Below are 26,033 nucleotides of genomic sequence, written 5' to 3'. Positions count from 1 at the left end.
GCAGTGGCCTGCATTCACACACGGATCGGTAGGCCAACCAGACAACGGTAATGTGAACCCCCTGCATGCAACACCACAAATCATAGGTCAGGGTCCGAAAATTCACTGGCCACTAGTAGTTTCATTTGATCTGATTCAACGAGATAAACAAGGTATGTTCCTGAAATCTAACCTTGGGGTGCAGGGTGTGCATCATTTGACCAACTCTACTGTCTATGTCCAATACCAAGAAACGTGCACTCTACGAGCCAGCCCCCATCAAGGCATCGAGCCTCCCCTTGGCCAGCGCATAAACCGTCTCCAAGCGGGGCATGAGCACCCCGTATCTCCTGCCCAGCCGCACCGCATTGCCTACAATAGCCTCGACCTCAAATGGCCTCCCCATGCGCACATCCTGCAGCATACTCATCTCCCTGCCAGTTCCCTCTCGGGCCCGTCTTTCCGCCAGGGATAACCTCTTCTTCGCCGCCTCCTCATCCACTCCTGCGATACCCACCACCCTCGCCAATGCCACAATCTCCATCATAATGCCCCAGGCCAGGTCATGGGCAAACGGCTCCGATGTCAACAAAAACCCACCATCCGTGCACAATGATAATGCACAGATCGGATTCCAAGCCGCATTGAGGATCAGCTTCGCCCACCTTGCCTCCTGTATATCCTCATACAGCACCGCATCTCCACCGCCCTGGATCATCAAATCTACAAACCTCTCCGCCTTGTGTTTGTGACTCTCCGGAGCCTGCGCCGGATATGTCCCCAGCTCCAAGAGATCTAGTGGCTCCGCGTGATCAATCACCCCTGCCTCCGTCTGAACGGTGGGCAGATAGACCACTCCGCTGATGATGGGGTTGGAGGGAAACGCGTCCGCAATATCCTTCTCGATGTCGATGCCGTTCTGCGCCAGGACGATCGCCGTATTCGGGCGGTTTTCGAGTACCGGTCGCAGTTGGTCTGCTAAGGAGGGAATTCTCCCCGGAAACACCTTGGTTGTAACGAGAACATAGTCGTATTCGATGTTTGGAGGACAGTCAAGGACGGAGCGGACGGTGTGGTCGGGGCGGTAGGTGACGGTGCCGAAGCGGGGGCTACGCAGGGTGAAGCCCGTGTGAGCGACGACGTCGTAGTTGGAGCGGCAAACGGCCGTAACGGTACAGCCGGCGCGTTGGAGTTGGTGCAAGTAGATGGCACCGACGCTGCCGACTCCGAAGACCAGAATGGCGGGGGAGGAGGAAGGGGAGGGGGATGTCATGATGGCAGGAGGGGTTGACATCCGAATGTTGGGAGCGTCGGAGCGGTTGGCGGCTTCGCCTAATCCACGTGGGGCGATCGGGCGGCATCGCGGGGGTGCTTTTTGCCGGATAGAAGAGAGTCAATTGACCTGTTGGAACTTGAAAGGCATTACGAGGAGTCTACGGTCATATTCGACGATGAAGTCGTATAGTCTGACTTTATGTCCAGGCATTGGCAACAATATACAGTTGTGTGCGGAGGCAAGATATATTTCTGCACCACAACGTTCTGAGAAAACCCGCCCTCTTCAAAAGCGAACCCTCCTCTCGTTATCACCTAGCGACGTGTGGATTTTGCGCTAGATCTTCGCTTCAGACTTGAGATGCTTCTCAAAGAAATCAGCTAGCTGATTGTATCTGTACCATGTTTAGTTGAAGCTTCTCCCAAAATCGACAGTACTTACTCCCGTTTATACTCTGCCGAGCCCTCCTCCACTGTGAGGTTGGCACGGGCACCCATCCAGCCATGCCACATGGTAGTGTAGGTCTCAACGTGTCCGCCAATGCCATTGCTGGCAATAATCTCCGAGTACGCCTTGACGGCGTCGACCGGTTCATCCTTGGATGCGAGGACGATATGCGGAATGGTGAGCTTCCGGGCCTCCTCGACATCCATCAACCTATCGATATCAGCAGCGATCTCTGAAAAGCCATTGCACGAATCCTACCCGGGGTGAACCTGCGCAGATGCTAGGAAGGGGGAGTCGAGGCCCGAGATTTGAACGGTAACCTGTGAAGTGTCAACACTGCCTAATGGCTAACAAAAGCAAGAGTCGCGCATGCCTTTCCACCCCAACACAAACCAAAGCCAGCCCAGCCCTTCACCGATGAGAACCGGGGCGTAGATTCGGCAATGACTTTCTTCAGGATCTCGACCTTTTCCGGGATGGATGCGTGAGTGTTAATAAAACCCCACAGCTTCTTGTTCTTCTCTTCCGTGTCCGGGGGAAACCACTCAGCTGCAGCACCCCCACCGTTGAAGAAGTCCGGGACCAACACAACTGAATTGAGGCGGGCAGCGAGCAGGTCGGCTCCTTGGAGGGTCTGGCTGGAGATACCGAAGATGTCATAAACATCAATAATGCCAATGCTGGCGTTGGTCGGCCCGGCGATGTCTTGCGCATAGGTGAGCTACATTGACATGTCAACAGCACTTCGGTAGGGTTCACTTACAAGTCTTCACACCACCAAATTCCGAGTAGGTGCCCTTGGGGGTGTATGCCTCGGTGATGACCGGGGGAATGGTACGGCAGTTTCTTACGACAGCTATACCTCATTGCTGACTCACAGGTAAAGAAACATATGCCCTCCTGGCTTCTATTCTCAGCAGGCACCTCGGCCTATGGCACTCAAGTCATTGAACACCTTCACATAAGAGTATCAAGTTCGCATCACTGCTTTGTTTCAATCTCTCGCTGAAAGCTGCTAACGCTATATTTCAAAACAGAATCATCACATCCTCCCAAGGAATGGCCCTGACCGAAAGCCACAGCCTCTGGGCAACCATCCAATCCAAAATGAACCCCAGCTCCTGGACTCTGTGTGTGCACGATCCATACAAACAATACAAGTCTCTCACCAAATTCCTCCGCAGCATCGGTCGACCCGAGGATCCCCACGAATGGAACTTTACAGAAGCCCAAGCGAAAGGTTCTCGAGGGCATAGGCGGAGAGGAGCTGAAATACCGGGTATCCAGAACGAACGACTCGAAAGCAGCTCAAATTTCCCGGGCGGATCAGCTCCTCACTGAGCTGAGCAAATGCGGTCAACTGCACAGCCGGATAAAGCCCAAGGCTGCCTTTGCGATTATCGAGAAACACGCGGACGATGTGGCTTCCTTTACCTTGATGCTGCCGCCTTGGAATATCTTGTATGATCAGATGACTCGGCCGCCCTTTAATGATGATTATCTTCCGATCATTTGTTATGAACCGCTTTGTTGGGTGCTGGGGTCGCTTTATCGCGAGTATATGAAACGGCAAAAGAGGTTTAAGTTCCCGGTGGCTCGGGTTACCATTGCTCGGTCGCTTCGGGGTCGCAGGAGTCGTTCGGTTGATTGTTGTTGTTGATGTCGGTTGCCTGATTTTCCGGGCGCTTTCGGTACTATTTGTCGGCCACTGCTATAGGCCATTCAACAGGACTTCCAGTGCTCTATTATCGATAATGTGCCTTTTGCAAGAGATCCTCGAAGCCAAGTCATAGCGCGACACTCGGGCGTTATCTACATGGTAAGAGGTCATGCTGTTAAAGATGTTACCACTCTACACCTAATGAGACGGACTTAATTCACAAGAAAGCATTACAAGACTCCCGAAACCTCAAACTGCTTCGCATTGTGGAGATCTACCATAATAGTAATCAATCTCGCAGACTTAGACAATCCAACCCTAGCGACAGAAAGCTCAACCCTCCAATAACCGAGTCAGGGACCAAGACTTGTGCAATCAGCCTTCACAAGCATGACCATAATTGGTAGAAGACAGAGGGAACCGACGAGTGACATGACTTTGAACATGGCCATCCAGCTATCCCCGTAAGCTAGCAACCATATATAGACCACAACCCAGCCCCTCCTCCACCAAACACTCACTGACCCCCCATCTCAGCACAAATATAGTTCCTCGTCACCGTAACCATCGCATTACTATCACAAGGCGACGGACACACAAAATTCTCCTCATTAACAGCCCTGCACGCCAAAACAGGTCCGTTCTGCAGCATTGCCACAGCAGGGGGCCCAGCGTGACTCATAATATCGGGTCGTCTGGCGCAGCCTTCGAAGGTGACTTGCGGCTGGCCTGGGATCTGGGCAGTCACATCGCATAGTCCGTAGTCGGTGTAGGAGTTGACGAGGCCGAGATCAATGCCGGAGCAGGGAGATTGGTTGTCGAACCAGACGAACCAGTTGGGACCGCGCATGTTGGTTCCGCAGCCTTCGATGGTGCCGATGTGGAGCTGAGTGCGTTGTTGTTCGTCGGATTGGGCGGCGGTGAGGGTGGCGCCTAGAATGGCGAGGATTTGGGTGAGGTGCATGGTTGCGGTGGTGGTGTTTGTGCGATTGGGGAAGGGTGTTTGATGGCTTTTAGATTTGTATGAAGATGTGGAGCTAGGGGGTGATCTTGTGAAGGTGCGGGTTGGAGTTGACTGGGGCCGAGTGCGGTCTTTATATATGCTTACATTCGAGGTTCGATGAAAGTGGGCAACCTGAGGAATGGTGTTATTTCTGTTCACTATTTTGGGTGTCCGACACGTTGTGAGTCAAGCTGCATTGAGATGACCGGTAGCATACTGGCCTCAAGACATAGGTCCAGTGGTGGCCTTGCAGTTGCTGAGTGTATATTGTCGCCCAGGTCATACTGATATGCTGTGCCGATTTTGTATCAACAGCAGGTCTATCCATGGGAGGGATAGGATAGACTTGCCTTACAATTCTCGTGCGCAACCTATCGAGTCAAAGTCATAATTCGAGCATATGCTGACAACCTTTCGATCACAACGCAAGTCCAAGGAATGGGAAATAGTAAACAGTGACCGTTCTTTGCTAAGCTGACAGATGTACCAATTGACCGATGGCTGCCATTTTACCATGTTTCCTTGGACAAATAGTGTTCCACATGGGAAGTTGCAATTGACTCAAAATCTGAAAATAGACAATCAATAGTAGGTGTCGTGCCTCCTACCCGGGAATGGGCATTGTGTGTAGGCGTCTAGTCCATAGCATCGCTGGATACTAAGCGCCGGATGGTCCCGATGACAGTGACAAAACAGGTAAGCACCTTGTACAGAAGTATATAGGCTCGAAAGAAAGTCGCTAAATTTAGGTAATCTGACGCATCTGTACTTCGGTGCAACAACCTTCTTTGTGCGTTGGGAGCTCATGCTACTGGTGTTTGCCTATTTGACCTACCTTGTGTCGCAACTGCTAGTGCGGGGTGATGACACGCATCGAGTCACCATCACCCATCTCAATGTAGTACAGGAATAGTCCAGACAACAGTAGGACTGCTTACTTCGGGGAGACCATAAACTCAGGTTGATTCAACTGTGCAATTACTGACAACCTAGTACTTCAGAACGAAACCAAGTAACCGGCCAAGACATCACACATTATAAACCGACATAGCAGGACACATACCCACCAACTTATCCGACTGAAGACTAGGCAGGAACTTAGGCTCCTTACCTTCCTTCTCAGCGCCCATCGCCCGCCTCTCCACATCGGCAAAACCAAACTTTTTCCTCTGCTCCGGGGGCAGCTGATCATACACTCCTTTCGCATACTCAGGTGCAATGCAGTACACTTGTGCAAGATACTTGATCTGCACATCGATATTATCCACCAATTTCAGCAGCCGTGCTGTGTTGTCGTGTAGATGACGCCGAGCCTTGTCGTCCATCACACGGCGATACAGAACCCGCGGTTGATCGTACTCGGAAGGTTTGCCTTCGTGGTAGTAGTGCGACTTGCGACCGACAATATTGTCGGATACTTGGTATGGTGCTTCGGCGGTGTCGGGACGAAACTTGTGCACGAAGCTGTTTGGTACATACTGCGGGTTCATGGCGTGGTTGGCGTCGACGCGCATTTGGCCGTCGAAGTTTAGACTCGAGTATGAGGATGCCATGAATGGGCAGTTGACTATTCACGTTAGTATTGGATCCGATGGGAATATTGGCTAGGTCCGCTTACCCGGTACCTGATGCAAGTTGACCCCGATGCGGTGGTACTGCGCGTCGCGATAGAAGAACATGCGGAATTGCAAGAGCGGATCCGGACTGTCTTCAATGCCGGGGACCATGCTTCCAGGCGAGAAGGCAGCTTGTTCCACGTCGCGGTGGAAGTTCTCCGGATTCTTGTTCAACACCAATCTGCCGAATTCATGCAACTGGTACCAGTTAGCTGGACCCAATCTGAGGTGGATGGTTGATAACAAACCGGAAACTGGTCCTTCGGCCAGACTTTGGTCACGTCAAATGGATCGAACCCCAGCTTCACTGGATCGGCTTCCTCCGGCTTCATGATCTGGACGTTAGTAGTCCAGGTGATTTCCTCGCCTTTCTCAATGGCCTGCCATAGGTCACGCTTCGACCAGTCGGGGTCTTCACCACCATACTTCAAGGCTTCGTCTGCGTTGAACTGTTTCTGGCCGTGGTTGGCGATGAAATGGTACTTGATGTAGACGAATTCGCCGTTGGTGTTGACCCTGTCTATGTCAGTCGAGCTATCTTCCGTGCGACTAGGCTAACCTACCATCGGAAGGTATGGCAGCCATATCCGTGGTTGTTTCTCCAGCCCATTGGTGTGCCATGGTCCGAGAAGAACATCATGCCAGCGTGATTGCTGTAGCAGTCAGCCTCCACAAGTCTACACCATCAGAAGAAGTGAATCGACATACCCCTCTGGAGTATTCCCAAGGAGGTCAAACAGAGCAGTATGATCGAGCAAGAAATTCTGAGGATTGCGGTACTGAGAACGAATGACATCTGGGCCTTGAATTGGGTCACGACAGAAGAAGACCGGCTTTTCTGCATTAGCTTCCTTCACCAACAAGTAAGAGGCATCTTACGAAGTTTAATCCGACAATGTCATAATTTCCTTCACCCGTGTAGAACTTAATCGCGAAACCGCGAGGGTTCCTCGCCAGATCTGGGAACTCGCGACCCAGAGTAACGGTTGAGAATCGTACGAAGACAGGAGTTTTGATACCGGTAGATCGCAGAAAATTTGCCTGGGTGGTTAGACTTCCTGTGGTCTATTCACTAACAAAGTACTTACTTTGCTAAGGGAGGAGACATCCTTGGTGGTCTCAAAATATCCAAATGCCCCGCTACCGCCTACATTTTATTAGCAATCTTTAGGAGTGGGAAATGGTATTCTAACAAGGATGAACCATTCGCTCCAGATTCTTGGAGCGGTTGAATGTCTGTTGCTTCTGGAGAAGGAAAGGGTCGGATATCACGGGAATGCCGCCCACGGTCTTGCTGTGTGCGGGGTCGGGGAAGGGAATGGCTTCGTTGTTGGTGAAGTAAGGACCGTCATCTGCTCGCTTGCCAGCGCTCTGTACGCCTGTTATTTTAGCTGCTGTCCTGGCCGGGCCCTCATTGGCGCCCTGGAAAAGCGAAGACAGCTGTGAAGAAATGGGGTCCGTCATTGTTGCTGGTGTGTTACACTCTGATTGAATGCATGAGGCTAAGGTGGTGGGCAGGGGTGTCAATCCCAACTACGCCGAACTTATACCATCTGATGGAGTCGCAATTGGACTCTGGCTCAGGACGGAAGCCACAGCAACGCATCCCACTTGAAACTTGGATGGTCGATGTCATGCCACAGTTGAAGATAGATCGGCCAATCAAACTGGCCGGTATATAATCGTCATTGTGATCAAGCATGATCATTGGATCCCCGGATTCAGCTCATTTAGATATTGGACGTTTCAAGAAAGGCTAAGGCAGGTCACTATGGCTTTTAGTGGTTCCACGGATGCGTCCATCAAACCAAACTCTCTGCTACATTCTAGAGCCCGGTCTCAACAGCCCGATACTATACGTATCCCTGACGTCCTCGACAACAGTCCATGACAAAATATGATTCAATCGCTAATTACTCGGTATACAGACTAAATACATTGCCTTATGCACTGGCATTCCAGTCAACAATAGCATCCTCGCCCACCTTCTCTCTGATGATCCTATGGCTGAGCTCCCACAGGGCAGCGCCTAATGAAGGGTCCGAGGCCTGAGCAGACTCTTTTCCGGGCTTTGCAGGGTCGTTGAAGTAGTAGCCATTCCAGCCTTTCTCTTCAATTTCCGGACTGGTTGCCGCATAGAGTGCGCTGAATGATCCATGCTCGACTGTCCGTCCAGCGGCCAGCATCACGGTCGTCAGAAGCTTGCCCAGAAGACCTGGATACGCATCCTTCCACTGCTGCTGCATTGCCGTGTTTACCTACAATATCGTTAGCTGGACTGTCCCCAATGTAGTCCCACCAGACACGACAATGGACTTACCGCGCCAGGATGCACCGAAAGTGCATAGATATCATCCTTGTTCGGCTTGATCACCCGATCCAACAAGCCGTACTTCACACCCAGAATAATAGCCAACTTAGTCCGTCCGTAGAGCTCCAGGTTGCCGACTTCCGGGTTGTTGATCTCTTCCAGAGTCGCAAAATGCACATTCTTCGGCGCCATGCGATGCTGCTCGGACGTCTCAAACACGATCCGCGGCGCCGGGGTATCCGGCAACTTGGATGTCTTTCGTAGCAGCGGGTAGACCAAGTTCACGACATAGAACTGGCCCAGCCAGTTGACTTCGAAATGGCGATCGATCTGGTCGTGTGTCTCGCCGTATTGGTTTGCGTTGATTCCGGCTGAGAGGATCAACTAACACCACCTTATTAGCATTTTCCCGCTATTATTCGACTGAAGGAGACGAACCAGATCCAATCTCTCTTCCTTCTTCGTAAAATCTTCAAACACCTCCTTGATCTGCTTCAAGTTACCCATATCACAGGGGAACCATTCTATCTGCGCCTTCTCGCCCGCTTCCTTCTTGATTTGTTCGATCGCAGCTTGGCCTTGCTCTTCTTTGCGGTTGGTCATGTAGACTTTGGCGCCGTTGAGGACGAATGCGCGAGCGATCTCATACCTATGTTTCATTAGCTAGGACCGCTTCTCCGGCAAGGGAAAATAGTACCCTATACCCAGCGCACCGCCGGTGATGAGGGCGACGCGACCGGTGAGATCGTGGATCTCCTTATGGGGTCCGAGGACGGGTTGCAGAACTGATTGCATGTTGTTGCAGAAAATTATTTGGTATGTCTGGTAGGTACAGTGTCGATCAGGAGTGAGGTTGGGTCGAGGTTAATAAGGTTGCGGAGCGAGCTAATTGACTTTGCGGCGTAAGTATGATATCAGGATAGTGTCACCGGTGCCATGGCTGAGGGGAGCTGCCAAACAGGGACAAGCCTATGGTGTCACAACCTCAGTACATAGGAGAGAGGTCACTCTGAGGTATAATTAATGAGCTACGCTTCATTTTAGCCGCTGCAGCTGTTATCTTGCGACGGCTTCAAATTGGTTGAGGGTCGGATGATCACCGCGGGTCTATGGTAGCGTTTATGCTGCTGCATAACAAGGCACCGGATTCTGCTGACTAATTTGTTCTTCGTGGATAACTTTATGTCACATCTAATTTTAACTCAGGAATCTGGGATCTCCTACGTCACCGGTGGTAACCCACGGCTCCCCGAAGGTCATCCAGATTCCGTAGGGCTCGGACATCGAGTATCACTATCGGACAACAGTCAGACTTGGACTCTCTGATATCAATCAAAACTCCGACTCACTTAGAACTCTTTGCATATAATTTCATCACTACAATACACCCCAACCCACCATGTTCTCCCGCGCCCCTCCCCCAAACCACCGCCTAAAAGTCACCGCGGGGACATCCTACGCGCCAGAAACCCACCAAACCGTCACCGTAAACAGTCCCTCCCCTGTGCATCTCCAAAGCGACCACCTCTCCACCAACCTCTGGGTCCGTATCAAAGACTACACAGGCACGCATACCCCTCACCCAAACCCCTCCATCACCACCATCACCTCCACCCAACTAACAAAACACAACCAGGCTACCCAACCTCCTCCCCCCAAACCTCCCCCTACTTCACCCATCCCACATTCAGCACAAACCTCTACTCCCTGACCTTCACATTCACCCCAACACACAACATCAACGGCAACGACCTCCTCTTCGGCAATGACTTCGATCACCCGATTCGCTCGTACCTGCCCCCTGGGTTCAACACCGCGTTGAAGATTGTGAAATCGATGCTCGATCCGTCTCTCGATGGGGATGCGTATGCGGATAAACCGTATTTATATAGTCCGGGACTGGCGTCGTGGAATCAGTTTTCGGTTGGGGGGGTGAAAGATGAGAGTGATGATGGGCAGGTGGATGATGATTTGATAGTTCTGGAGGGGGGGACTGGGTCCGGTGGGGAGGTGCGAAAGGGGTGTGGGGTGCCGGATAGTGCGGCATCGAGGAAATCGTATTTTTTGGACGAGGCGAAGAGAAAGAGGTTTGTGTTTGAGGAGGGGAGGACATATGCGGCGGATTTTGGGAATGGGTATTTGGATTTCAATGGTATGTGTTACTTTTCCTTATGTAAGGGCTGGAGAATACTGATGGGTTAGCAGAATTTGCTATTCAAATTCCCGGGATTAGCTTTCATATTGGGAAGTATGTGAGCGAGAAGAATAATGTTCTTAGGTATGTTTTGAAGGACCGGGGGACGGGGGAGGTTTATTTGGTGGTTTGTTTTACGGTTGCTTTGGAGGGGGCGGATGGAGAAGATGGGGAGGGAGAGGATGACGAGGATGGTGAGGAGGGAAAAAGGGATGGGGAGGTAGATGACGTGGATTAAATGGTGGGAGGATCATTGCAGCATCGCCCTTCTTTGCACAATATAGAGACATCAAAGGAATCAGTTCGGAGTTCTATATGATCCTTGATCGATGTTGATTGATGGGTTTGATCTGTCGGAATAGATATTAATGTATTAGTATCGCAGTAGCACAGTGTTATCCCATATACATGTCTACAACTTATCCCATGATTGACATGGCCATCAAATGCAACGAACAAGTAGTCTATCCCTGCCGTATCGGATACGGCGCATACACAGGCTCTTGCAATGAGACCCGTGGACCCCACTTGTACGGATCATCTTTCAGCTGGGGAGACCCAGCCAGCGACAGCGCACTCAGAAATGCACCGGAGTAGAAAAGGGATGCAATGAATAGCCGAGCCTCCTGCGAACGGTACATATAGTCCACCTCGCTCTGGGTCCTGATAACCCGATAGGTAGAGTCGACATAGCCAGCTAGACTGGTCAGAGGTAATCCGAGGCAACAGATGATGAGGACTGCGAGAAGCGATCCTAGTGTCTAGATGATGTTAGAATAGGCCATGACCAACACATGGAAATATAAACCTACCCCCTTTCGTAGATGCGGTGCTTGGCGCAAGGCCATAATCATGCTAGCTGATGCTATCAGCATCGCAACCACTTCGAAAGCATACAATGCGGTGCGAAGGCCTCGTTCAGGGTTCAGCAGGCTATAGACGGTGTAATCCGGGTCAGAGCCGTAAAGTCCGTTCAAGATCGTAGTCTCGAGAGCCACGGCGGCGATGAGAAGAATTCCCAGCAGTGTAAGACATATCGAGTGAGTAACGAGGATCAATTTGTTGGCATTCCTGGCTTGCTGGTGAAGACGTCGGCAGATTGGAAGCAGGATTATCGCGAAGAGAGCGTACTCTCCCAAGCTATCAAGCCAATCGACCGAGATGGTGGTGCGATAAAAAATTGTCTGAGAAACGATTCCACATTCTGAGAGAGTCGTCATGACAATGGATATGGCCATTGCACTGAGCGGTTAGTGAAATTCGCCTTGTCGTAAGACAGTGGAGGCTTACATTATCATGAAATAGATAGAGACACCGAACAGGAGCCATCGCCTGAATGTGGTGCGCTTTGTTTTGCTGGTCAGAAAGCGCCGGACAGCAATACTGGACAATCCGCAAAATACGAGAAAATAGAAGCCGCGAAATGCGATGTCTATCTTCGATATATCGGAAGCGAAGGCGTCATTCTGGCTACAGGTAGAGCCAGCCGATGACCAGTAGCTGGAGTGGAAGTCGCTGCCACGTGGTGCCATGATTCTGATGAAGGGGCAAAACCGGTCACCATTTCGAGGTCAGGGGCAGGAGATGGTTTATATTTGTAGGGCAATCCCACCCCTGTTCATTGTTGTTCCTGGATGGAACAAGGCTGTGGAACAGTAGCAACGCCAACGTTGTGATTGGTCGGTCAGCCAGGGCCAGGTGGTAGCGCCAGGGAAATACGGGACCCTTGGATTACTAGGGGATTACATTTAACCTTCCAGTTTAATACGGATGATCCAAGCCCTGATTGGGGGAGATCTGATAGAACAGCCTTATGTGTGCAGCATCGGGCATCACGCGCGGTGACACAAACCGTCTGCTGACACGCTCTTACCCCCACACTCGGGTCGTCGGCACAACGGGCGCCTGGCCAGCCTTACCAGGCTGATTGCAACTGAGACATTTCATTTTCGAGGCATTTACTTCTCATACTCTCCCAAGGCCCAATCCAACAATTCCGGATACCACCGCCGCCCGACATCTTGATGGCTCATGACCCGGTGCACAAGGGTGCCCTCTCCAACATTCCCTCGGAACATGCGATTAAATGTGACCTCTGCATCCGACCTCACTTTTGCATCTTTGATTAGACCCCTGATATGGGCCGGGATTTCCAGCGAGATATTCTCCGCCGACAGATCCAGACTCATCCCTTGGAACACGGGGATCGAAAACCGGGGTCCGAGCGCCCGACCCTGCGCATCCACGAATTTCTCCGCGGCCAAACTAACGCGGTGAGTAGTGGCCGTGCACACCCCGCCCGTGATGGCCTCGAGCGCACGACCAATATTTACAACTAACGAGTCTTGCATTGGAGGAGCGGATATCCACTCGCCCGCTTTGTTCTGTACCTCGAGTCCTGTATGGGGCGTCGCCTGCAGCAGGAATGTCAAAAATTCGGAATCCTTGTGGGCTCCCACGCCCTGGGCCTCGGATGGCGTCGCGGGAGGCGGGTACTTGATCAACTTTAACTTCTGTTGCGTTGGGTTCTCGAAGAATTGCTGCAGCGCGGTCGGGGGAAGATCCAGAGCTTCTGCAATAAGTATCTTGAATGCCTCGGCAACCGGGCTCATCTCGGTCAGGTATGCCTCCACGGCGTGACGGAAGCCCGGGATGGCGGTTTCATCGGGCCACTGCTTTTTGTCAATATTTCGCGACATAGCCACGGTAACATGCAAATCACACCTGGTTTGGCCCCCTGATATTGCGATATAGAGGTGCATCCGGGGCCGGAGGGGGCAACTCTGTTGCAAACTGCCTGGGTCAGCTTTCGCGATTCTTGCCGAGGTTGGCGACGCACATCGAACTGCTCCCGATAATCGGTCTGACGGGCTGTGGTCTCCGCTCCGAGTCGGGAGTATCCCAGGAAGTGTTTACTGTTGACCATTTCGATTTCTACCTTTTTCTCCAGGGGCAGATCGAAAAGGCGAAAGGTCTTATCGATCAACTCGTCGCGCACCCGGGCCGCGATCGGGGCATTGACCAGGTAAAAGAAGCCCACATTGACCAGAGCATTTCGCAGGTCGGAGAGAAACGTCGGCTTGGTGTCCGGAGAGGAGGCCTGAGAGTAGTCTAATATGGGGATGGAGGTGAACGAAGCTGGATCGGAACTCATGATGAAGGTGCGGAGTATTGGTGATGAGGTGCCGGTCGACGCGGGGTGGTTTTATCCGAGGCGGTGGAGCGGGCTTGCGCCATTCACCCGCCCGCTGACACCTTATGGTTCAGCATATAGATATCAGGTCTACTTGGATGCTCCCTTGATGGAAGTTTTCTTCAAATTGCCATCTCGTTTTTGGAAGAATGTCTGTTGATACAGTAAGTGTTTGTGGTACTTGCACAATAAGTTACAGAAACACTCAGCAGTCCTCGAGATATATATAGTGGTAGGAAGTAGCACTCCAGACATAATAGTGCTTTAGAGCCGGTAGTTCCTGATATCTAGTACATGATGAGGCATACCAGTTAATTCAAACAATTCAAGACGCTTAAAGACACTGAATTATGTCTCTCAGGGATAAAACCGTGGAGCTTCCGGCTACAAAAACATAGGCTGAAGGCGTCTCCGGCATAACCCGTACAGAAGGCAGCAATAAACTTTCCTCCTGCACCCCGGATTATTACCATAAACGGACAGGTTGCCTGACTCCAAGAAGGTTGACCGCATGTCACACGTCACACGTTCTGGCCCTGCCTGGAATGGGTTTTCGATCACTCTATTCTTCTCGGCTGCTAAGGTCTCTCCACCTGGATACGAGGTCAGAACTTGGCGTGACATTGGCCGCACACGTCCTGGCATACTGCCGACATGCGAGGTGCGTGAAGAGTGAAGCAATGCTGATCCCGGCGGGATAGCCACTCAGGGCTGGATTGAATGTAGATCACTTCCTGAGATGCTGACTCCCGATCAAAAGGCATATGATCCTCTGTCTGCGGAATTCCGTACGGGATATTCAATCCATTAATGCATGTGGTTTGCAGGGTTGTGGATCCTGCCCCGCATTTCCCCGGTCATGCAGGCCCAATGTGCGTGGGCTTCGGAAAATGAACGTGCGCATAGTACCGATATGGCATTGCGCAGGTTGCGAGATGCTGCACAGCGCTGCAGTACTTACAGCATCCTGCTGTATGATGCTAATCTTGCTTCAATTTCCGACGGTGTCTGTGATGCGCTGGATGACAGGGCTGACCTACGGCAATAATTGGTGCAACCCCTGTCAAAGTTCCCGTCATTGCATCCGACCTGCAATTCCATATAATAGGCAGCTCCTTGGGAGCTTTTGTCCCTCCGATCGAGCCACGGGCGGGATATGGACAGAGCTGATGGGAGGCAGCCAAAGCATGCATGGTGGAGGAAAACGTTCACATTCGACCTGAATGTCGTAGGAATACTCCGAAATAACTCATCTAATCACTAGACAGCATTTTTTAATCGTTCTACGACAATTCTTACTCGAAATAATACTGCAGTGTCACAGATGGCATGATATAGCATTTCGGTTCGTCAATCTGTTCCACGCTTTGTCCCTTTCGCTTACAGCCCCCAACTCATCCACCCGGTACTAGACGAGGGCGGTCCCATCGGTTCCAGAAATCATATCAACAACTTTCACAAGCTCTCAGATATTGCTGATATAGCGGCATCCAGGACTTCCATGTTATCGAACAAGGAAAGTTCCGGAACCGCGCTTCCACGTAAATTGGTGGCTGTCCTGGAAAGTGGCTACCCACCTTAGATCTTCAAGATAGACACATTGCTCTACCGAAAGAAATAAGCTTATTTTCCTGCCGGGTGCGAATCCTGGCTGCCCTATCCACCGTGTCAAGAGGATTCTTCACACTTGCCTACCTAAAGACTATAAATTACATACCACCAGGGAATGTCCAGGATCGGAAATTACTCCCGCCGCATATTGAGACGTAGAATGATGTCGTGGCAATACATCTCCATGGCGTGTCCCGGAGCATGCCAACGATGCCAGTCAAATGCTGCAGGATCGGGCCCATTCTATCCCTGTCACTGACATCATGTCTCTCTCAGTTATATTACGGTTGCATACATACACTGGAGACTATCATCTAATAGTGTGTGCTCTACAACGTGTCCATGTACCTGCTGTAGATGTGTGTACAGTACCTATTACAATGCCGATCTGCCAATTCTTAGCATAGGGCTGAACGGCTACACCCGGTGGTGCCTCCGGAATATTGCTGTTTCCAACTCCACACTCAGGCCGCCATGAAACGACCAAAATAGCACGGAGGCAGCTCCGGAGCGGCGGAAAACAAGTCCCCTTTGTCCACGAATGGAAATAGGATATTTCCGGTGGTCTTCATATTTACCTGACCTGATGTATATAAGTTCTCGCAGCTGGACGCTTCTGGAAAGCATCCACAAATTACCTCGAAGGGCTCAATCACCATGTATCAGCTACTACCCGTCGTGTCGGTTCCTCTGCTAGCCAGCCTGGTGCATGGCTATGCTGATCCCGGAGCTTGTTCGGGTGTTTGCACCACGCATGATCCCGGGTTGATTCGAAGGGAGTCTGATGGTACTTGGTTTCGTTTCTCCACGGGAGACAAGATCTCCTACGTTTCTGCATCGTCCATTGAGGGTCCATGGACCAGTGTTGGGTCTATGCTGCCAGACGGATCGTCGATCGATCTGGAAGGCAATGATGATCTCTGGGTAGGTAGCCCCCATACTTGTTGCTTATTGATCTGACTAATAGTCCAGGCCCCTGATGTCTCCTACGTGGACGGCCTCTATTACGTGTACTATGCGGTTTCAACTTTCGGATCCCAAGATTCAGCCATTGGACTTGCGACATCAGAGACCATGGAATATGGCACATGGACTGATCATGGCTCGACTGGCATTGCGTCTTCTTCTGCCAAGATATACAACGCCATCGACCCTAACCTGATCTATGCCGATGGCACCTATTACATAAACTTTGGGTCATTCTGGGATGATCTCTATCAAGTTCCCATGGATTCGGATCCTACCAAGGCCGCCTCGTCCTCCTACAACCTTGCGTATGATCCGTCAGGAACCCATGCGGAGGAGGGCTCGTTCATGTACAAGTATGGGGACTACTACTACTTGTTTTATTCGGCCGGTATTTGCTGTGGATATACCTCATCCATGCCCGCTGCTGGGGAAGAGTACCACATCAAGGTCTGCCGCTCGACTTCACCCACGGGCGACTTTGTAAGATTTCCCCAATTTTGCGAGGGTGGAATTGGCACTGACTCGGATAGGTTGATGCTGATGGTACGGCTTGCACTGACGGCGGCGGCACGATGGTCCTTGAAAGCCATGGAACGGTCTATGGGCCTGGTGGACAGTAAGTGGATCAGGCACAGTGTGGCCTTATGGTGGCTAACTGACTCTAGGGGTGTCTATGATGATGAGGACCTTGGCCCCATTCTCTACTACCACTACATGAACACCACGATCGGGTATGCCGATGACGAGGCTCAGTTTGGATGGAACACTATCGACTTTTCCAGTGGGTGGCCCGTGGTATAGGAGCGTCAGTGGAGGGGGGTGGTGACTGTTGCGACTTGTACATATGTACTCCGTAGGAACCAGTCAACATGTATATACTGCAGCTAAGACTCTTTCCAGTCAATGTTGACTGTTCACCTGGGCGATCCCGGGTTCGTATGCTGCCTGAGGCCGAGGTCTGTATTCCTCGCTCAAGCCTTGCCGCTGCTCCCCATCACATCCATCCACCCCTCCATCGCTTGGGTGAGAACATCGATCCCCTCAGTCATCAGTTGGGTCAGGGGTTTATGCACATTCGCTCGGAGATACTCATGCCACGGGTCTAGAACCAGTTTATTGACATTGAATTTGGTCACACCGGCTGCGATACAGGCGCGACACAGCTCTGGTGGAAAGTCATTCGTCCCGTGCAGCACCAGCCGGGCGCGTCCAGCCAGCGCTTGATAAATTTGACGCAGCCTATGAGAGTGAGTGACAAAACAATCATTTCACATGATCTGTCATCTCACCGATCCATATCGAGTTGTGGTCCTTGCGGTCCATAGTCACCGTGCAAATTGCCCACACTCGGGGCGAGACAATCAACCCCAGCACTGATAAACTGTTCCACATCCTCTGCATTCGTGAGAATCCCTATTGAAGTTGTCAGATGCTGATTTTCTTTTTTTCCTAAGTAGCTGTCTCATACCCTCCAGATCCTCCGTGCCCATGATACCGTCTTCCCCGCCTTCGATGCGCCCGGTTTCGGCTTCTACCGCGATCCCACGCGCGTGACAGAACTCTCGCAGTGTCTCCGTTTTCCCTAGATTCTCCTCCCTTTCATAATGACTCATGTCAATCATAATCGAGTCGAATGGCAGCTTGGAGGCGACATGCTTGATCTGATCGAAATTCTGCGCATGGTCGAGATGGATTGATATCGGGACCGACGCGTTCTTTGCTGCTGCGGATGCCGCATAGACGAGGGACGGTGTCTGGTCGAGCGACGACGGGAAGAGCTGTATGATCAGAGGTGACCTTCGATTCTCCGCCGCCCTGACAAAAGCGGTGATATGCTCGACATTGTATCTGGTGTTTGTCAGCGTGGTGGGGTTGCGGCCTGCCGAGAGTCTCACACTATTGCCGCCAAGACCCCGTACTGCCCTCTTTCCGCTGCTTCCAGAATCTGGACGGTTGTGTTGTTTTTGCGCCAAGCCATTGTTTTGTGCGAGATGCCTTCTCTCTATCCTTACACTTTGGGATTATAGTGTGTTCTATATCTCCTCCGTGTTGATTTCCCCATCCCACGGATATCATCATCTCCAGACAGGGTTTCATCGGATGGTTCGATCCCCGCATGCGGCCTCGTCTCGAGGAGGACCGGTGGGTTCCATTGCCGAATCAGAAAGGCACATCGGCAGTGAGTGGTTTTCGGCTTTTCTCGCTTGCTCCACTCCTGAACGGACGCCAATTTCAGGCCTCGTAGCGACCTGTCATCCCCCGACTAACGATTTCCCTGCCCTTCATTCCGCTTCTGCAAAGGTACAGGGTTGCCGGCCCTCCCGATGATGTGAGGGAGCATGGCGGATGTTACGCAGGCGACCTCGCGTGGCGTTCGGAAACCTCGCAAATCCCGCGGGCGTGGACTGCGGGCTACCACTGGCTGGTCAGTCTCCGACCTTCCGAAGTTTCTCCAGGGCCAAGTTTTCTCCTGCTGAGCCTACAGGCTGACTTCCGCAGCCTGATTTGCAAGCGTCGTCACGTCAAATGTGATGAGGTGCGGCAGTTCAAGATAGATAAATTGATAGAAAGGCGTTTCGCTGACTGGGACACAGGCTCGCCCGCAATGCGGTCCTTGCGCCAAAGGCCAACGCGCTTGTGTCTATGGGACGGATCATCCTTCTGCAACCCCTAGCGCAGGGGGTGGTGGTACACCCATCGCGGCGCACTCTTCCCCTCTATCACAGCCAACCACACAGGTCCAACTACACGAGCCCTTGCGAGTGTTGGTTGATGCCTGCCAACAAGGATATCCAGGACCCGAAGATGGCCCTTCAGCTCATAGAGCATCTGTCACGGCATCTCCAGGCGTTCGGAACAGCCAAACACTGACTCCCGACTTTGGTGCGGACCACAATAACCGCTTATCCTCTACCACTCCGGTCAACGAATTTGCCCTTTCCCCAGCTACAGACTCTTCAGTGTCGACCAGACTTGCTCCGCTAAGCTGGTTTGAGCTTTTGGCTAATGATGCAGTGAACGCGGATCGGAACTTTCTCTTGTCGCCCCCAAAGCAAGATGCGAATTCAGCACGTCGGATGCTAACCCCCCACCAATTAAATTCGAACCTGCAGCCACACTCTGTCAGAGAGTGTGAGAGCTTCCAAGCAGCCGCTTTCGAACGCGATCCTGAAATTGAAACTCGAATAACGCCGGCGGCCGATGGCCAGCCAAAGCTCCTTCCCGACGATCCATCATCTTGGTCCACCCCTACTCCAATAGAGCTCTCAGGACAAGAGTACGAATTATTCCAACATTTCGTGAAGAATATGAGTGGTTGGTATGACTTCTTTGACCCGACCCGGCAGATATCGACCACGGTCCCGCAATTAGCAATGAGGAATACAGGTGTGATGAAGGCGCTCCTGGCTCTGTCGGCGCGCCATCTTTCAATTTGGCATACTTACAAGGGACAGGGGCATGACGCTGATGCCATCCAACACAGTGGTTATTGGAGAAAGGTGGTGGACTTTCCGGACGTTGATCGCAACAGTGCGGTGCAGTACTACTATGAGACACTGCAATACCTAAACAAGGCTATGCAGTATCCTAGCTATGCATCCAGCCACGAGATCATATCCACGTCTTTGTTGATTAGCACGTATGAAATGGTCGATGGATCGAATCGAGACTGGGAGCGGCATCTCAAAGGTGTTTTCTGGATCCAGAGATATCAAGACAATGATGGGGAATGTGGAGGACTACGTCAGGCAATTTGGTGGGCGTGGCTACGGCAGGATGTATGGGTGGCCATGCGAGAACGTCGTCGAGTCTTCAGCTTTTGGAGACCGAAACGCCACATCTCCACCCTGGAGCCGTCAGAGCTGGCAGGCTTCGCCTCATACCTGCTTGCACAATGCGTCAACTATGCTTCCCGCGAAGAGGCAGCATCTAAAGATATACAGAGTCGCCTGGAGAGAGGCAACGAGCTATTGTACATGCTGCAGGAATGGCAGGACTATCTGCCACCGGAGTTCAGGCCCCTCCCCACTCCACAGCATACAGATGTGTTTCCTCCCATCTGGGTACATCCTGCTCCGTATGCGGCAGCTTTGCAAATACACAGCTTAGCTAGAATCTTGGTGATATCGCATCGCCCGTCCGTTGGCGGGTTCCAAGACTACCGGGCTGCTCAAAGCCTGCTTACCGCATCCGTGAACACAATTTGTGGCATTGCCCGAACCGTAAGTGAGGATGATATAGCTGCAAGCTTGATGTCTCTGTATTGTATATTTGGGGGTAAGAGGTTCTTTTCTTTAGCATAACAGTCACTGATGGTTTATGCAGCCGGAATGAGCGTTCACGCCCCTCATGAGCGAGCTGCATTGCTCGACCTCCTTGATAATTTTGAGCGGCGGGTCTGTTGGCCTCGAGTCTCGTTGCGGAATGACCTCGAATTGGAATACCAGAAGGACGGGCTTTCTGGATTCACCATGTAGAGTAGGGGTCATTCTCGGGACAGTTGTCGCAGATTCTGAATTAGTTGACACATGAGGGGGGTTTGACCTGTGCTATGATTTGGACGTGCACCGGCATCCTGGAGTGACAGACCCCCATTCCCTCAATGCTGCGCAACGACCTTGAACGAGCCCAGTATTCGAACGTACGAAACAGATTTGAGAATATGATACCGTCTTGGACTCTTTGGCTGCTTATTAGATGTTGTAACGAATACATTCTGGAGAAATGAAAGAACGACACTAACCTCTCGCATTTTGGGCCCCATATAACAATGCCGGCTGTTGTGCGGGCGCACATCCCGACAACACCCACCCAGCAACGATTAGCCCACCCATGTTCCACTAATATCATGCCATGTCATTGGGCTTCACAGGGGTGGTTGCTAGGTTAAGGACCAGGGTTGAACATCCTTCCGACGGTTGATGTGTTGTTCACTCCAGGGTGCCTCGAGCCGAGGCGGCAACGTCTCCAGAACTGGCCGATCTCCGATCGCGGGGAAGGGCCCTTTATATAGTACCCACGTTGCAAATAAAATGAGGGGCGGTTCCATGTGACGTCAAGCTTCGCGAGACAACTACCTCGAGCCGAACATACGCGATCGCGTGAGGTTTTAAGTGAAAGGATTCCCTGCCCAATTCGACAACCCATCAAGTCGCTCGGTCTACCAACCTACACATCTGACAATGTCTCCAACCTCTACAAATACGGCTGCCGCCGAGGCCAAGACGGGCGCATCGACGCCCTTCTTGAACACTATGCCTTCCTCGAACTTTAGCTGGCAAATCACTTTAGCCGAAAAGGTCATTGCCATCACAGGCGCCAACCGAGGCATTGGCCTAGGCATCGCCGAAGTATGTCTCGCCAACTCCGCCACATTCGTCTACTCGCTCGACCTGATGGAGCCGGGCGAGGACACCATTGCTCTGCAGACTCGCTTCCCGAATTTTCGATATATCCATACAGATGTCACCTCAGAGGAGAGTATCGAGAAGGCAATCAACCAGATCGTGGAGGAGAGTGGAAGGATTGACGGTCTAGTTGCCAATGCGGGTATGACCAAACATCAACCCGCGCTTAAATTTGAGCGCCCCGAGTTGGAGCGCATGTTCAACCTTAATGTGAGTAATGCGGAAAATGTCGCTTGCTGCACTGTGCAGGTGCTTATGGCTGCAGGTTTTCGGTGCATATTTCTGCGCGCAGATCGTCGCTCGGAAGTTCATGGAGCTTGGTATCAAGGGGTCAATTGTTATGACTGCCAGCATGACATCTTATCGTCCCAATCGGGTGAGTGCTTCTATGCTATGGGAGTGATCAGTGTTAATAAATTTAGGCTGCCCCTTCCGCGCCTTATGGAGCTACAAAAGCCGCAGGTAAGTGGTTGTCCTTCCAACCGGGCGCAAGGCTGACAGGTTTCTTCTAGTCCGGAACATGTGCCACACCTTGGCGATGGAGTGGAGCAAATACGGTATCCGCGTGAACAGTATCTCTCCGGGGTTTGTCCGCACCGCGATGACATACTACATTGAGAACTCCCCTGACTGGGATGCGAAAATGGAAAACTACGGTGGTATGCCTCGTTTGGCCGATCCACGGGAATTGGGGGGTGCTTACGTGTATCTGCTGAGCGATAGCAGTTCATACACGACTGGCATTGATATTCCCATTGCTGGCATCGTTGGTGCTTGGTAGTTGCGGATGAGTAGGATGGCTCAGTGTGGACTTGGCAGATCGCATGGCCGGTGCTCGACTATACGCTACGACAGCCTTGGGAGCATATGTACATATGCAAAACTTTACGACATAATATACGATAACAAATGAAGTGAGGCAAGGGTTCTGCTCGAGCCAAGCATAAGCTGCAGGGTGTTCGCGTGCCATCTCGTATTTCCTGGCCTATCGGGAAGGGAGGCAAGAGTGTACTCGAATGACCAGCGCCTCACTTCGCGGGGCTTGACTACTTTCAGGAACGGGCTGAGTGCTCACGTTATCGGCATCGTATTCAAACGTCTTGGAGTAGGAATAACCGATTGGATAGGGGTTGCGAGTCCCCCAGGGGTCGCTTTCCATCAAATGAGGGGCCTGCCCACCTGTTCTGCGGTGGGTGTGGATGCTCTCATCTCCCTGAAGAGGTCTGGGTGAAATCGTCGCATACTTGCAGCTATCAGAATAGAGTAGAGCGCCCCCTATAAGAGGAATGGAGGACACCTCCCGACACGAGTTTCCGTTCCTAGAAGAGGTTTACACCCCGGAGCAGCCAAAAGTCGAGTGAGTCCTTCTCAGCGACGCGTCCAGCCGGGCACAGTGCTAAATGTCGCAGTGTGGTCTTCGTACATGGTTTGAATCCGCGAGGCAAAAGCGACCACCCTTTCGAAACATGGCGGCACGAGAATGGGATCTTCTGGCCGCGGGACTATCTGCCTCAGGATATCCCCCAGGCCCGCATTTTTGTTTACGGGTATAATTCCACCATCACGAATCCCCAGAGCATGTCGACAGCCAGTGTCAAGGATCATGCGAATACGTTGCTGAATCTACTGGACCTGGAGCGGAGTCCACAATTGGTATGGCCTGTCATAGGGGCGGTCGGCCGGGACGCTTCCTGACGCTTTACAGAATGTGCGACCGCCCAAGATCATCTTCATTGGACATAGTCTAGGTGGCTTGGTTATCAAACAGGTATGTGCTTGCTACTGACGAGGAGCTCAGACTAATGAAGGCGGAAAGGCCCTGCTGAATGCGCATGAAGACCCCAAGTACACGTCTATTCGCAACAACACTTGTGGCCTGGTATTCTTTGGCTGTCCGCACCGGGGCACCAAAGGGGTCGAGCTGGGCAAGATAGCAGCGAAAGTGGCACGGTTTGTTGCCAAGGGACATGCCAGTAACGATCTGCTCGATTGTCTGGAGCACAATTCGCTATTCACTCGGCAGATGACAAGCCGGTTTTCACACCAGTTGGAAGATTATCGAGTGGTGAGCTTCGTGGAAGGCAAAGAGGTCTTCTTGGGCGGTGCCGGACCGGCATCCGTGAGCCATGTAAGCCTGGCGAGGTCTCGGTACCCAACTTATTACTGACCAGGCCCTCAGTTAGTGGTGGATGAAGAATCGGCCGTGCTTGGACTCCCCGGACAGCGGGAGACGCGGTTGAAGCTGGATGCCGACCATTCCCAGATGTGCAAAGTCGGCAGCCGGGGCCCGATGTACAAGTTAATCAAGGGCAACATCAAGCAAATTGCTGACCAGGTCCTTATCGCTGATCAAGGATACATCCCGCAGCCGTCCACGTCCTCCCACCCGGCGCCTCCCTTGCCCCCGCGCCTACCAGTGAATAGCAGCATCCCGTACCCGGCACCGGTCACGCCCCAGCCCACGACCAAGCGAGTGATCGGTGTTCTTTACACCGCCGTCGACAGCGATGCCCGATCGATCCAAGCAGCGGAGCATAAGAATAACTGGCGATGGGACGAGGCGCGGAGGTTAGAGTATGCCATCTTCCAGGAACATCTGCGATCGCTCGGGGCCGACCACCACAGCACCCTGGAGATCGGCTACAATCTGGCGGAAATCGACCTTGAATCCGGCTATTTCTCCAAAGCATACGAGTGGGCACAATGGGTTGCTTCCAACAGCCAGCGGGTGTTCGACAAGCGACATCCTCTGGCGATGAAGGCAGAGAGTCTCATTGGCGAGATCCTCTGCCATCAGGGTAAAGGCCAGGAAGCCGAGTCCGTATGCGCAAACGTCCTTGCTCGCCAGCAAATGACCATCGGAGAAGACGCCCTCGATACCTTGGCAACCCGTCGTCGCTTGGCTGCTGCGTACAACGTTCTGGAACGGCGGCAGGAGGCCGTGCAGGCATCGGAAAAGGTTACCGAGCGTCTGCGCCAGTTGTTGGGGCCCAACCACATCCGGGTGTACTCATCCATCCTCGACACGGCCGAACAGATGCTGTCATGCCGATCCAACGACACCAAAGAATTGGTGGTGATGCGGTTTAACCCGGAATTCGACCAACTGGTGCAGGTGGTCGCACAGATCTCCCGCGAACTGACCGAACTCCTTGGACCCCGCCATCCCCTGAGCATCCGTGGCCTACGACTGCAAGGGGGGGTTCAGATGCTGGACCCCGACGGCACCACGACGGCTTCGGAAACTTTCCGTCGCGCGCTGGCTAGTGCGGAGGAGTACCTTGGTCCCGACCATCCCGAAACCATGAACATCGTAGCCCTGATGGGGGTGATGTACGCGACGCAAGGGCGCCTCGGAGGGATCTGGGCCCCCCACCACCAATCGAACACGGATCTGGCGACTCCGTGGCTGGTCCGGTATCTCAACTGGGCGGAGAGTCGCATGGGGGCGGGGTGTCCCGAGGTGCAGTCCACGCTGAACATGCTGGCCAAGATGTACATGGAGGGGAGGAACTATGTGGAAGCGCAGGGGTACTACGAGCGGTTAGTGGCCTCGTACCAACAAGGTCAGACGGTGGTGCCACAAGAGGTGCAAACGATGCTGCAGTTGTGTCGAATGAACACGCGATATTTGACACCGCAGCGGAGTACAGGACTACAGAGTTTGTTGTCGTCATTTCAACGGATGTGATTTGATTGTTATCATTATCGTCATTGCATAGCATATAATATTTATCCCGGCTCCACCACATATCCATACCATCACGGAACGGGAAGCGTCTAGTTGGAAATCTTATCCGGCACCTTGTGTCTATAAGCCTAAAATTAGCTCCGTATCGGAATAGAGACCAAGAGGCAGCCTACCCAGTGGCACCCTCAAACCGGGTGCGGGCACTATCGGTAATCTTCTCGTTGGTGGAGCGCATCTTCTGAGGATCAATCTTGCCCCCACCGTACTTGCTTTCGATAGAGTCGAGGCCTATATGAGATCAGATTCCGTCCATTTGACGCACCCGCCAGCTAGCGGCCGGAGAATGGGGCACCCACCCTTGTCTAGGTAGTCCTCCTGACCACCGGAGCCGCCGGAACCCTGGTCGTTGGACTTGTTGCCTCCACCGAGCTTGTTGGCCAAACCAGAGAGCTTATCCATGTTGAGTGATGTTGATAAAAATCTTTCTTCAAAATAAATTATTGTTAGATATGGAACTGGTTTCTTCACTGGAAGAAATGGCAGCTATATATATGCTGTGGTGCTTAGTGATAGACTTAGCCGTCGTCGTTGTGATGTCATGACGACAGCCAGATTGACTGCAATCGGGAGGTCCCTGGCAGCTCAGGTGGGCCCGAGTGAAGGAGATGTGCATCA

At 52.2% G+C, this 26,033-nt stretch overlaps 14 protein-coding genes across 14 annotated transcripts; 5 read left to right on the top strand and 9 right to left on the bottom strand.

Annotated features, from left to right (window-relative positions):
• Nucleotides 1-107: 107 nt before the first annotated feature.
• On the bottom strand, nucleotides 108-1,272 carry BO80DRAFT_423136 (ketopantoate reductase family protein). The gene has a single exon (XM_025718971.1). The coding sequence runs from the start codon at nucleotides 1,250-1,252 to the stop codon at nucleotides 242-244; it is 1,011 nt and encodes a 336-aa protein (XP_025577491.1). The 5' UTR covers nucleotides 1,253-1,272; the 3' UTR covers nucleotides 108-241.
• Nucleotides 1,273-1,591: 319 nt separating this feature from the next.
• BO80DRAFT_470820 (uncharacterized protein) lies at nucleotides 1,592-3,074 on the bottom strand (the record flags this gene model as incomplete). Its single annotated transcript, XM_025723077.1, has 6 exons — nucleotides 2,872-3,074; nucleotides 2,466-2,558; nucleotides 2,076-2,407; nucleotides 1,961-2,022; nucleotides 1,697-1,912; nucleotides 1,592-1,649 (listed from the first exon to the last, which is right to left on the bottom strand). Exons 1-6 carry the CDS (start codon nucleotides 2,954-2,956, stop codon nucleotides 1,592-1,594), a joined length of 846 nt encoding a protein of 281 aa, XP_025577490.1. The 5' UTR covers nucleotides 2,957-3,074.
• Nucleotides 3,075-3,879: 805 nt separating this feature from the next.
• Nucleotides 3,880-4,374, bottom strand: BO80DRAFT_470818 (uncharacterized protein; the record flags this gene model as incomplete). The annotated part of the gene is made up of 1 exon (XM_025723076.1): nucleotides 3,880-4,374. The coding sequence occupies exon 1, from the start codon at nucleotides 4,324-4,326 to the stop codon at nucleotides 3,880-3,882; it is 447 nt and encodes a 148-aa protein (XP_025577489.1). The 5' UTR covers nucleotides 4,327-4,374.
• A 1,019-nt stretch (nucleotides 4,375-5,393) lies between these two features.
• Nucleotides 5,394-7,458, bottom strand: BO80DRAFT_402044 (catalase; the record flags this gene model as incomplete). Its single annotated transcript, XM_025717595.1, has 8 exons — nucleotides 7,175-7,458; nucleotides 7,070-7,128; nucleotides 6,861-7,022; nucleotides 6,690-6,814; nucleotides 6,545-6,634; nucleotides 6,230-6,497; nucleotides 5,984-6,179; nucleotides 5,394-5,932 (listed from the first exon to the last, which is right to left on the bottom strand). Exons 1-8 carry the CDS (start codon nucleotides 7,443-7,445, stop codon nucleotides 5,394-5,396), a joined length of 1,710 nt encoding a protein of 569 aa, XP_025577488.1. The 5' UTR covers nucleotides 7,446-7,458.
• A 397-nt stretch (nucleotides 7,459-7,855) lies between these two features.
• Nucleotides 7,856-9,363, bottom strand: BO80DRAFT_423135 (short chain dehydrogenase/reductase family protein). Its single transcript, XM_025718970.1, has 4 exons — nucleotides 8,990-9,363; nucleotides 8,731-8,941; nucleotides 8,302-8,676; nucleotides 7,856-8,239 (listed from the first exon to the last, which is right to left on the bottom strand). The coding sequence occupies exons 1-4, from the start codon at nucleotides 9,085-9,087 to the stop codon at nucleotides 7,925-7,927; spliced, it is 999 nt and encodes a 332-aa protein (XP_025577487.1). The 5' UTR covers nucleotides 9,088-9,363; the 3' UTR covers nucleotides 7,856-7,924.
• A 328-nt stretch (nucleotides 9,364-9,691) lies between these two features.
• Nucleotides 9,692-10,724, top strand: BO80DRAFT_491924 (DUF1769 domain-containing protein; the record flags this gene model as incomplete). Its single annotated transcript, XM_025723732.1, has 3 exons — nucleotides 9,692-9,857; nucleotides 9,929-10,444; nucleotides 10,498-10,724. The coding sequence occupies 3 exons, from the start codon at nucleotides 9,692-9,694 to the stop codon at nucleotides 10,722-10,724; spliced, it is 909 nt and encodes a 302-aa protein (XP_025577486.1).
• BO80DRAFT_423134 (uncharacterized protein) lies at nucleotides 10,711-12,011 on the bottom strand. The gene is made up of 3 exons (XM_025718969.1): nucleotides 11,777-12,011; nucleotides 11,299-11,728; nucleotides 10,711-11,247 (listed from the first exon to the last, which is right to left on the bottom strand). Exons 2-3 carry the CDS (start codon nucleotides 11,722-11,724, stop codon nucleotides 10,951-10,953), a joined length of 723 nt encoding a protein of 240 aa, XP_025577485.1. The 5' UTR covers nucleotides 11,725-11,728; nucleotides 11,777-12,011; the 3' UTR covers nucleotides 10,711-10,950.
• A 433-nt stretch (nucleotides 12,012-12,444) lies between these two features.
• Nucleotides 12,445-13,889, bottom strand: BO80DRAFT_402035 (isopenicillin N synthase family dioxygenase; the record flags this gene model as incomplete). The annotated part of the gene is made up of 3 exons (XM_025717594.1): nucleotides 13,326-13,889; nucleotides 13,211-13,279; nucleotides 12,445-13,161 (listed from the first exon to the last, which is right to left on the bottom strand). The coding sequence occupies exons 1-3, from the start codon at nucleotides 13,638-13,640 to the stop codon at nucleotides 12,445-12,447; spliced, it is 1,101 nt and encodes a 366-aa protein (XP_025577484.1). The 5' UTR covers nucleotides 13,641-13,889.
• A 2,054-nt stretch (nucleotides 13,890-15,943) lies between these two features.
• BO80DRAFT_470810 (arabinan endo-1,5-alpha-L-arabinosidase) lies at nucleotides 15,944-17,511 on the top strand. The gene is made up of 4 exons (XM_025723075.1): nucleotides 15,944-16,214; nucleotides 16,263-16,739; nucleotides 16,790-16,875; nucleotides 16,925-17,511. The coding sequence occupies exons 1-4, from the start codon at nucleotides 15,948-15,950 to the stop codon at nucleotides 17,058-17,060; spliced, it is 966 nt and encodes a 321-aa protein (XP_025577483.1). The 5' UTR covers nucleotides 15,944-15,947; the 3' UTR covers nucleotides 17,061-17,511.
• On the bottom strand, nucleotides 16,981-18,405 carry BO80DRAFT_377009 (class II fructose-bisphosphate aldolase). Its single transcript, XM_025716680.1, has 4 exons — nucleotides 18,155-18,405; nucleotides 17,728-18,107; nucleotides 17,549-17,672; nucleotides 16,981-17,498 (listed from the first exon to the last, which is right to left on the bottom strand). Exons 1-4 carry the CDS (start codon nucleotides 18,235-18,237, stop codon nucleotides 17,231-17,233), a joined length of 855 nt encoding a protein of 284 aa, XP_025577482.1. The 5' UTR covers nucleotides 18,238-18,405; the 3' UTR covers nucleotides 16,981-17,230.
• An 83-nt stretch (nucleotides 18,406-18,488) lies between these two features.
• BO80DRAFT_14414 (Zn(II)2Cys6 transcription factor) lies at nucleotides 18,489-20,757 on the top strand. The gene is made up of 4 exons (XM_025713724.1): nucleotides 18,489-18,684; nucleotides 18,759-18,795; nucleotides 18,854-20,537; nucleotides 20,586-20,757. The coding sequence occupies exons 1-4, from the start codon at nucleotides 18,599-18,601 to the stop codon at nucleotides 20,735-20,737; spliced, it is 1,959 nt and encodes a 652-aa protein (XP_025577481.1). The 5' UTR covers nucleotides 18,489-18,598; the 3' UTR covers nucleotides 20,738-20,757.
• Nucleotides 20,758-21,442: 685 nt separating this feature from the next.
• On the top strand, nucleotides 21,443-22,448 carry BO80DRAFT_442838 (NAD(P)-binding protein; the record flags this gene model as incomplete). Its single annotated transcript, XM_025721297.1, has 4 exons — nucleotides 21,443-21,877; nucleotides 21,933-22,043; nucleotides 22,090-22,129; nucleotides 22,180-22,448. The coding sequence occupies 4 exons, from the start codon at nucleotides 21,443-21,445 to the stop codon at nucleotides 22,446-22,448; spliced, it is 855 nt and encodes a 284-aa protein (XP_025577480.1).
• A 421-nt stretch (nucleotides 22,449-22,869) lies between these two features.
• Nucleotides 22,870-25,449, top strand: BO80DRAFT_377000 (LipA and NB-ARC domain protein). Its single transcript, XM_025716679.1, has 5 exons — nucleotides 22,870-23,024; nucleotides 23,077-23,320; nucleotides 23,373-23,435; nucleotides 23,484-23,795; nucleotides 23,847-25,449. The coding sequence occupies exons 1-5, from the start codon at nucleotides 22,954-22,956 to the stop codon at nucleotides 25,356-25,358; spliced, it is 2,202 nt and encodes a 733-aa protein (XP_025577479.1). The 5' UTR covers nucleotides 22,870-22,953; the 3' UTR covers nucleotides 25,359-25,449.
• BO80DRAFT_423129 (uncharacterized protein) lies at nucleotides 25,080-26,020 on the bottom strand. The gene is made up of 3 exons (XM_025718968.1): nucleotides 25,715-26,020; nucleotides 25,532-25,646; nucleotides 25,080-25,478 (listed from the first exon to the last, which is right to left on the bottom strand). The coding sequence occupies exons 1-3, from the start codon at nucleotides 25,815-25,817 to the stop codon at nucleotides 25,448-25,450; spliced, it is 249 nt and encodes an 82-aa protein (XP_025577478.1). The 5' UTR covers nucleotides 25,818-26,020; the 3' UTR covers nucleotides 25,080-25,447.
• Between the last annotated feature and the right edge of the window lie 13 nt (nucleotides 26,021-26,033).

The sequence above is a fragment of the Aspergillus ibericus genome (assembly GCF_003184845.1).
Source record: "Aspergillus ibericus CBS 121593 unplaced genomic scaffold BO80scaffold_10, whole genome shotgun sequence".
Classification (NCBI taxonomy): domain Eukaryota; kingdom Fungi; phylum Ascomycota; class Eurotiomycetes; order Eurotiales; family Aspergillaceae; genus Aspergillus; species Aspergillus ibericus.
This window is presented reverse-complemented; position numbering and strand designations above follow the sequence as displayed.

Excerpts from the sequence above, each read along its gene's own strand:
- BO80DRAFT_423136 (XM_025718971.1), bottom strand. The coding sequence starts at position 1,252 with ATGACATCCCCCTCCCCTTCCTCCTCCCCCGCCATTCTGGTCTTCGGA.
- BO80DRAFT_423135 (XM_025718970.1), bottom strand. The coding sequence starts at position 9,087 with ATGCAATCAGTTCTGCAACCCGTCCTCGGACCCCATAAGGAGATCCAC. Across the intron at positions 8,677-8,730 it reads AGGAAGAGAGATTGGATCTG|TTGATCCTCTCAGCCGGAAT; the intron begins GTTCGTCTCCTT and ends AGGTGGTGTTAG. Across the intron at positions 8,240-8,301 it reads TTTCGGTGCATCCTGGCGCG|GTAAACACGGCAATGCAGCA; the intron begins GTAAGTCCATTG and ends ACGATATTGTAG.
- BO80DRAFT_423134 (XM_025718969.1), bottom strand. The coding sequence starts at position 11,724 with ATGGCCATATCCATTGTCATGACGACTCTCTCAGAATGTGGAATCGTT. Across the intron at positions 11,248-11,298 it reads CACCGCATCTACGAAAGGGG|ACACTAGGATCGCTTCTCGC; the intron begins GTAGGTTTATAT and ends AACATCATCTAG.
- BO80DRAFT_470810 (XM_025723075.1), top strand. The coding sequence starts at position 15,948 with ATGTATCAGCTACTACCCGTCGTGTCGGTTCCTCTGCTAGCCAGCCTG. Across the intron at positions 16,215-16,262 it reads AAGGCAATGATGATCTCTGG|GCCCCTGATGTCTCCTACGT; the intron begins GTAGGTAGCCCC and ends CTAATAGTCCAG. Across the intron at positions 16,740-16,789 it reads CTTCACCCACGGGCGACTTT|GTTGATGCTGATGGTACGGC; the intron begins GTAAGATTTCCC and ends TGACTCGGATAG.
- BO80DRAFT_377009 (XM_025716680.1), bottom strand. The coding sequence starts at position 18,237 with ATGGCTTGGCGCAAAAACAACACAACCGTCCAGATTCTGGAAGCAGCG. Across the intron at positions 18,108-18,154 it reads GGGGTCTTGGCGGCAATAGT|ATACAATGTCGAGCATATCA; the intron begins GTGAGACTCTCG and ends GACAAACACCAG. Across the intron at positions 17,499-17,548 it reads CCACAACTCGATATGGATCG|GCTGCGTCAAATTTATCAAG; the intron begins GTGAGATGACAG and ends TCACTCTCATAG.
- BO80DRAFT_14414 (XM_025713724.1), top strand. The coding sequence starts at position 18,599 with ATGGCGGATGTTACGCAGGCGACCTCGCGTGGCGTTCGGAAACCTCGC. Across the intron at positions 18,685-18,758 it reads CTGCGGGCTACCACTGGCTG|CCTGATTTGCAAGCGTCGTC; the intron begins GTCAGTCTCCGA and ends TGACTTCCGCAG. Across the intron at positions 18,796-18,853 it reads GTCACGTCAAATGTGATGAG|GCTCGCCCGCAATGCGGTCC; the intron begins GTGCGGCAGTTC and ends ACTGGGACACAG.
- BO80DRAFT_377000 (XM_025716679.1), top strand. The coding sequence starts at position 22,954 with ATGGAGGACACCTCCCGACACGAGTTTCCGTTCCTAGAAGAGGTTTAC. Across the intron at positions 23,025-23,076 it reads CCGGAGCAGCCAAAAGTCGA|TGTGGTCTTCGTACATGGTT; the intron begins GTGAGTCCTTCT and ends TAAATGTCGCAG. Across the intron at positions 23,796-23,846 it reads GACCGGCATCCGTGAGCCAT|TTAGTGGTGGATGAAGAATC; the intron begins GTAAGCCTGGCG and ends CCAGGCCCTCAG.
- BO80DRAFT_423129 (XM_025718968.1), bottom strand. The coding sequence starts at position 25,817 with ATGGATAAGCTCTCTGGTTTGGCCAACAAGCTCGGTGGAGGCAACAAG. Across the intron at positions 25,647-25,714 it reads GGAGGACTACCTAGACAAGG|GCCTCGACTCTATCGAAAGC; the intron begins GTGGGTGCCCCA and ends GATCTCATATAG. Across the intron at positions 25,479-25,531 it reads CGGTTTGAGGGTGCCACTGG|ACACAAGGTGCCGGATAAGA; the intron begins GTAGGCTGCCTC and ends TTAGGCTTATAG.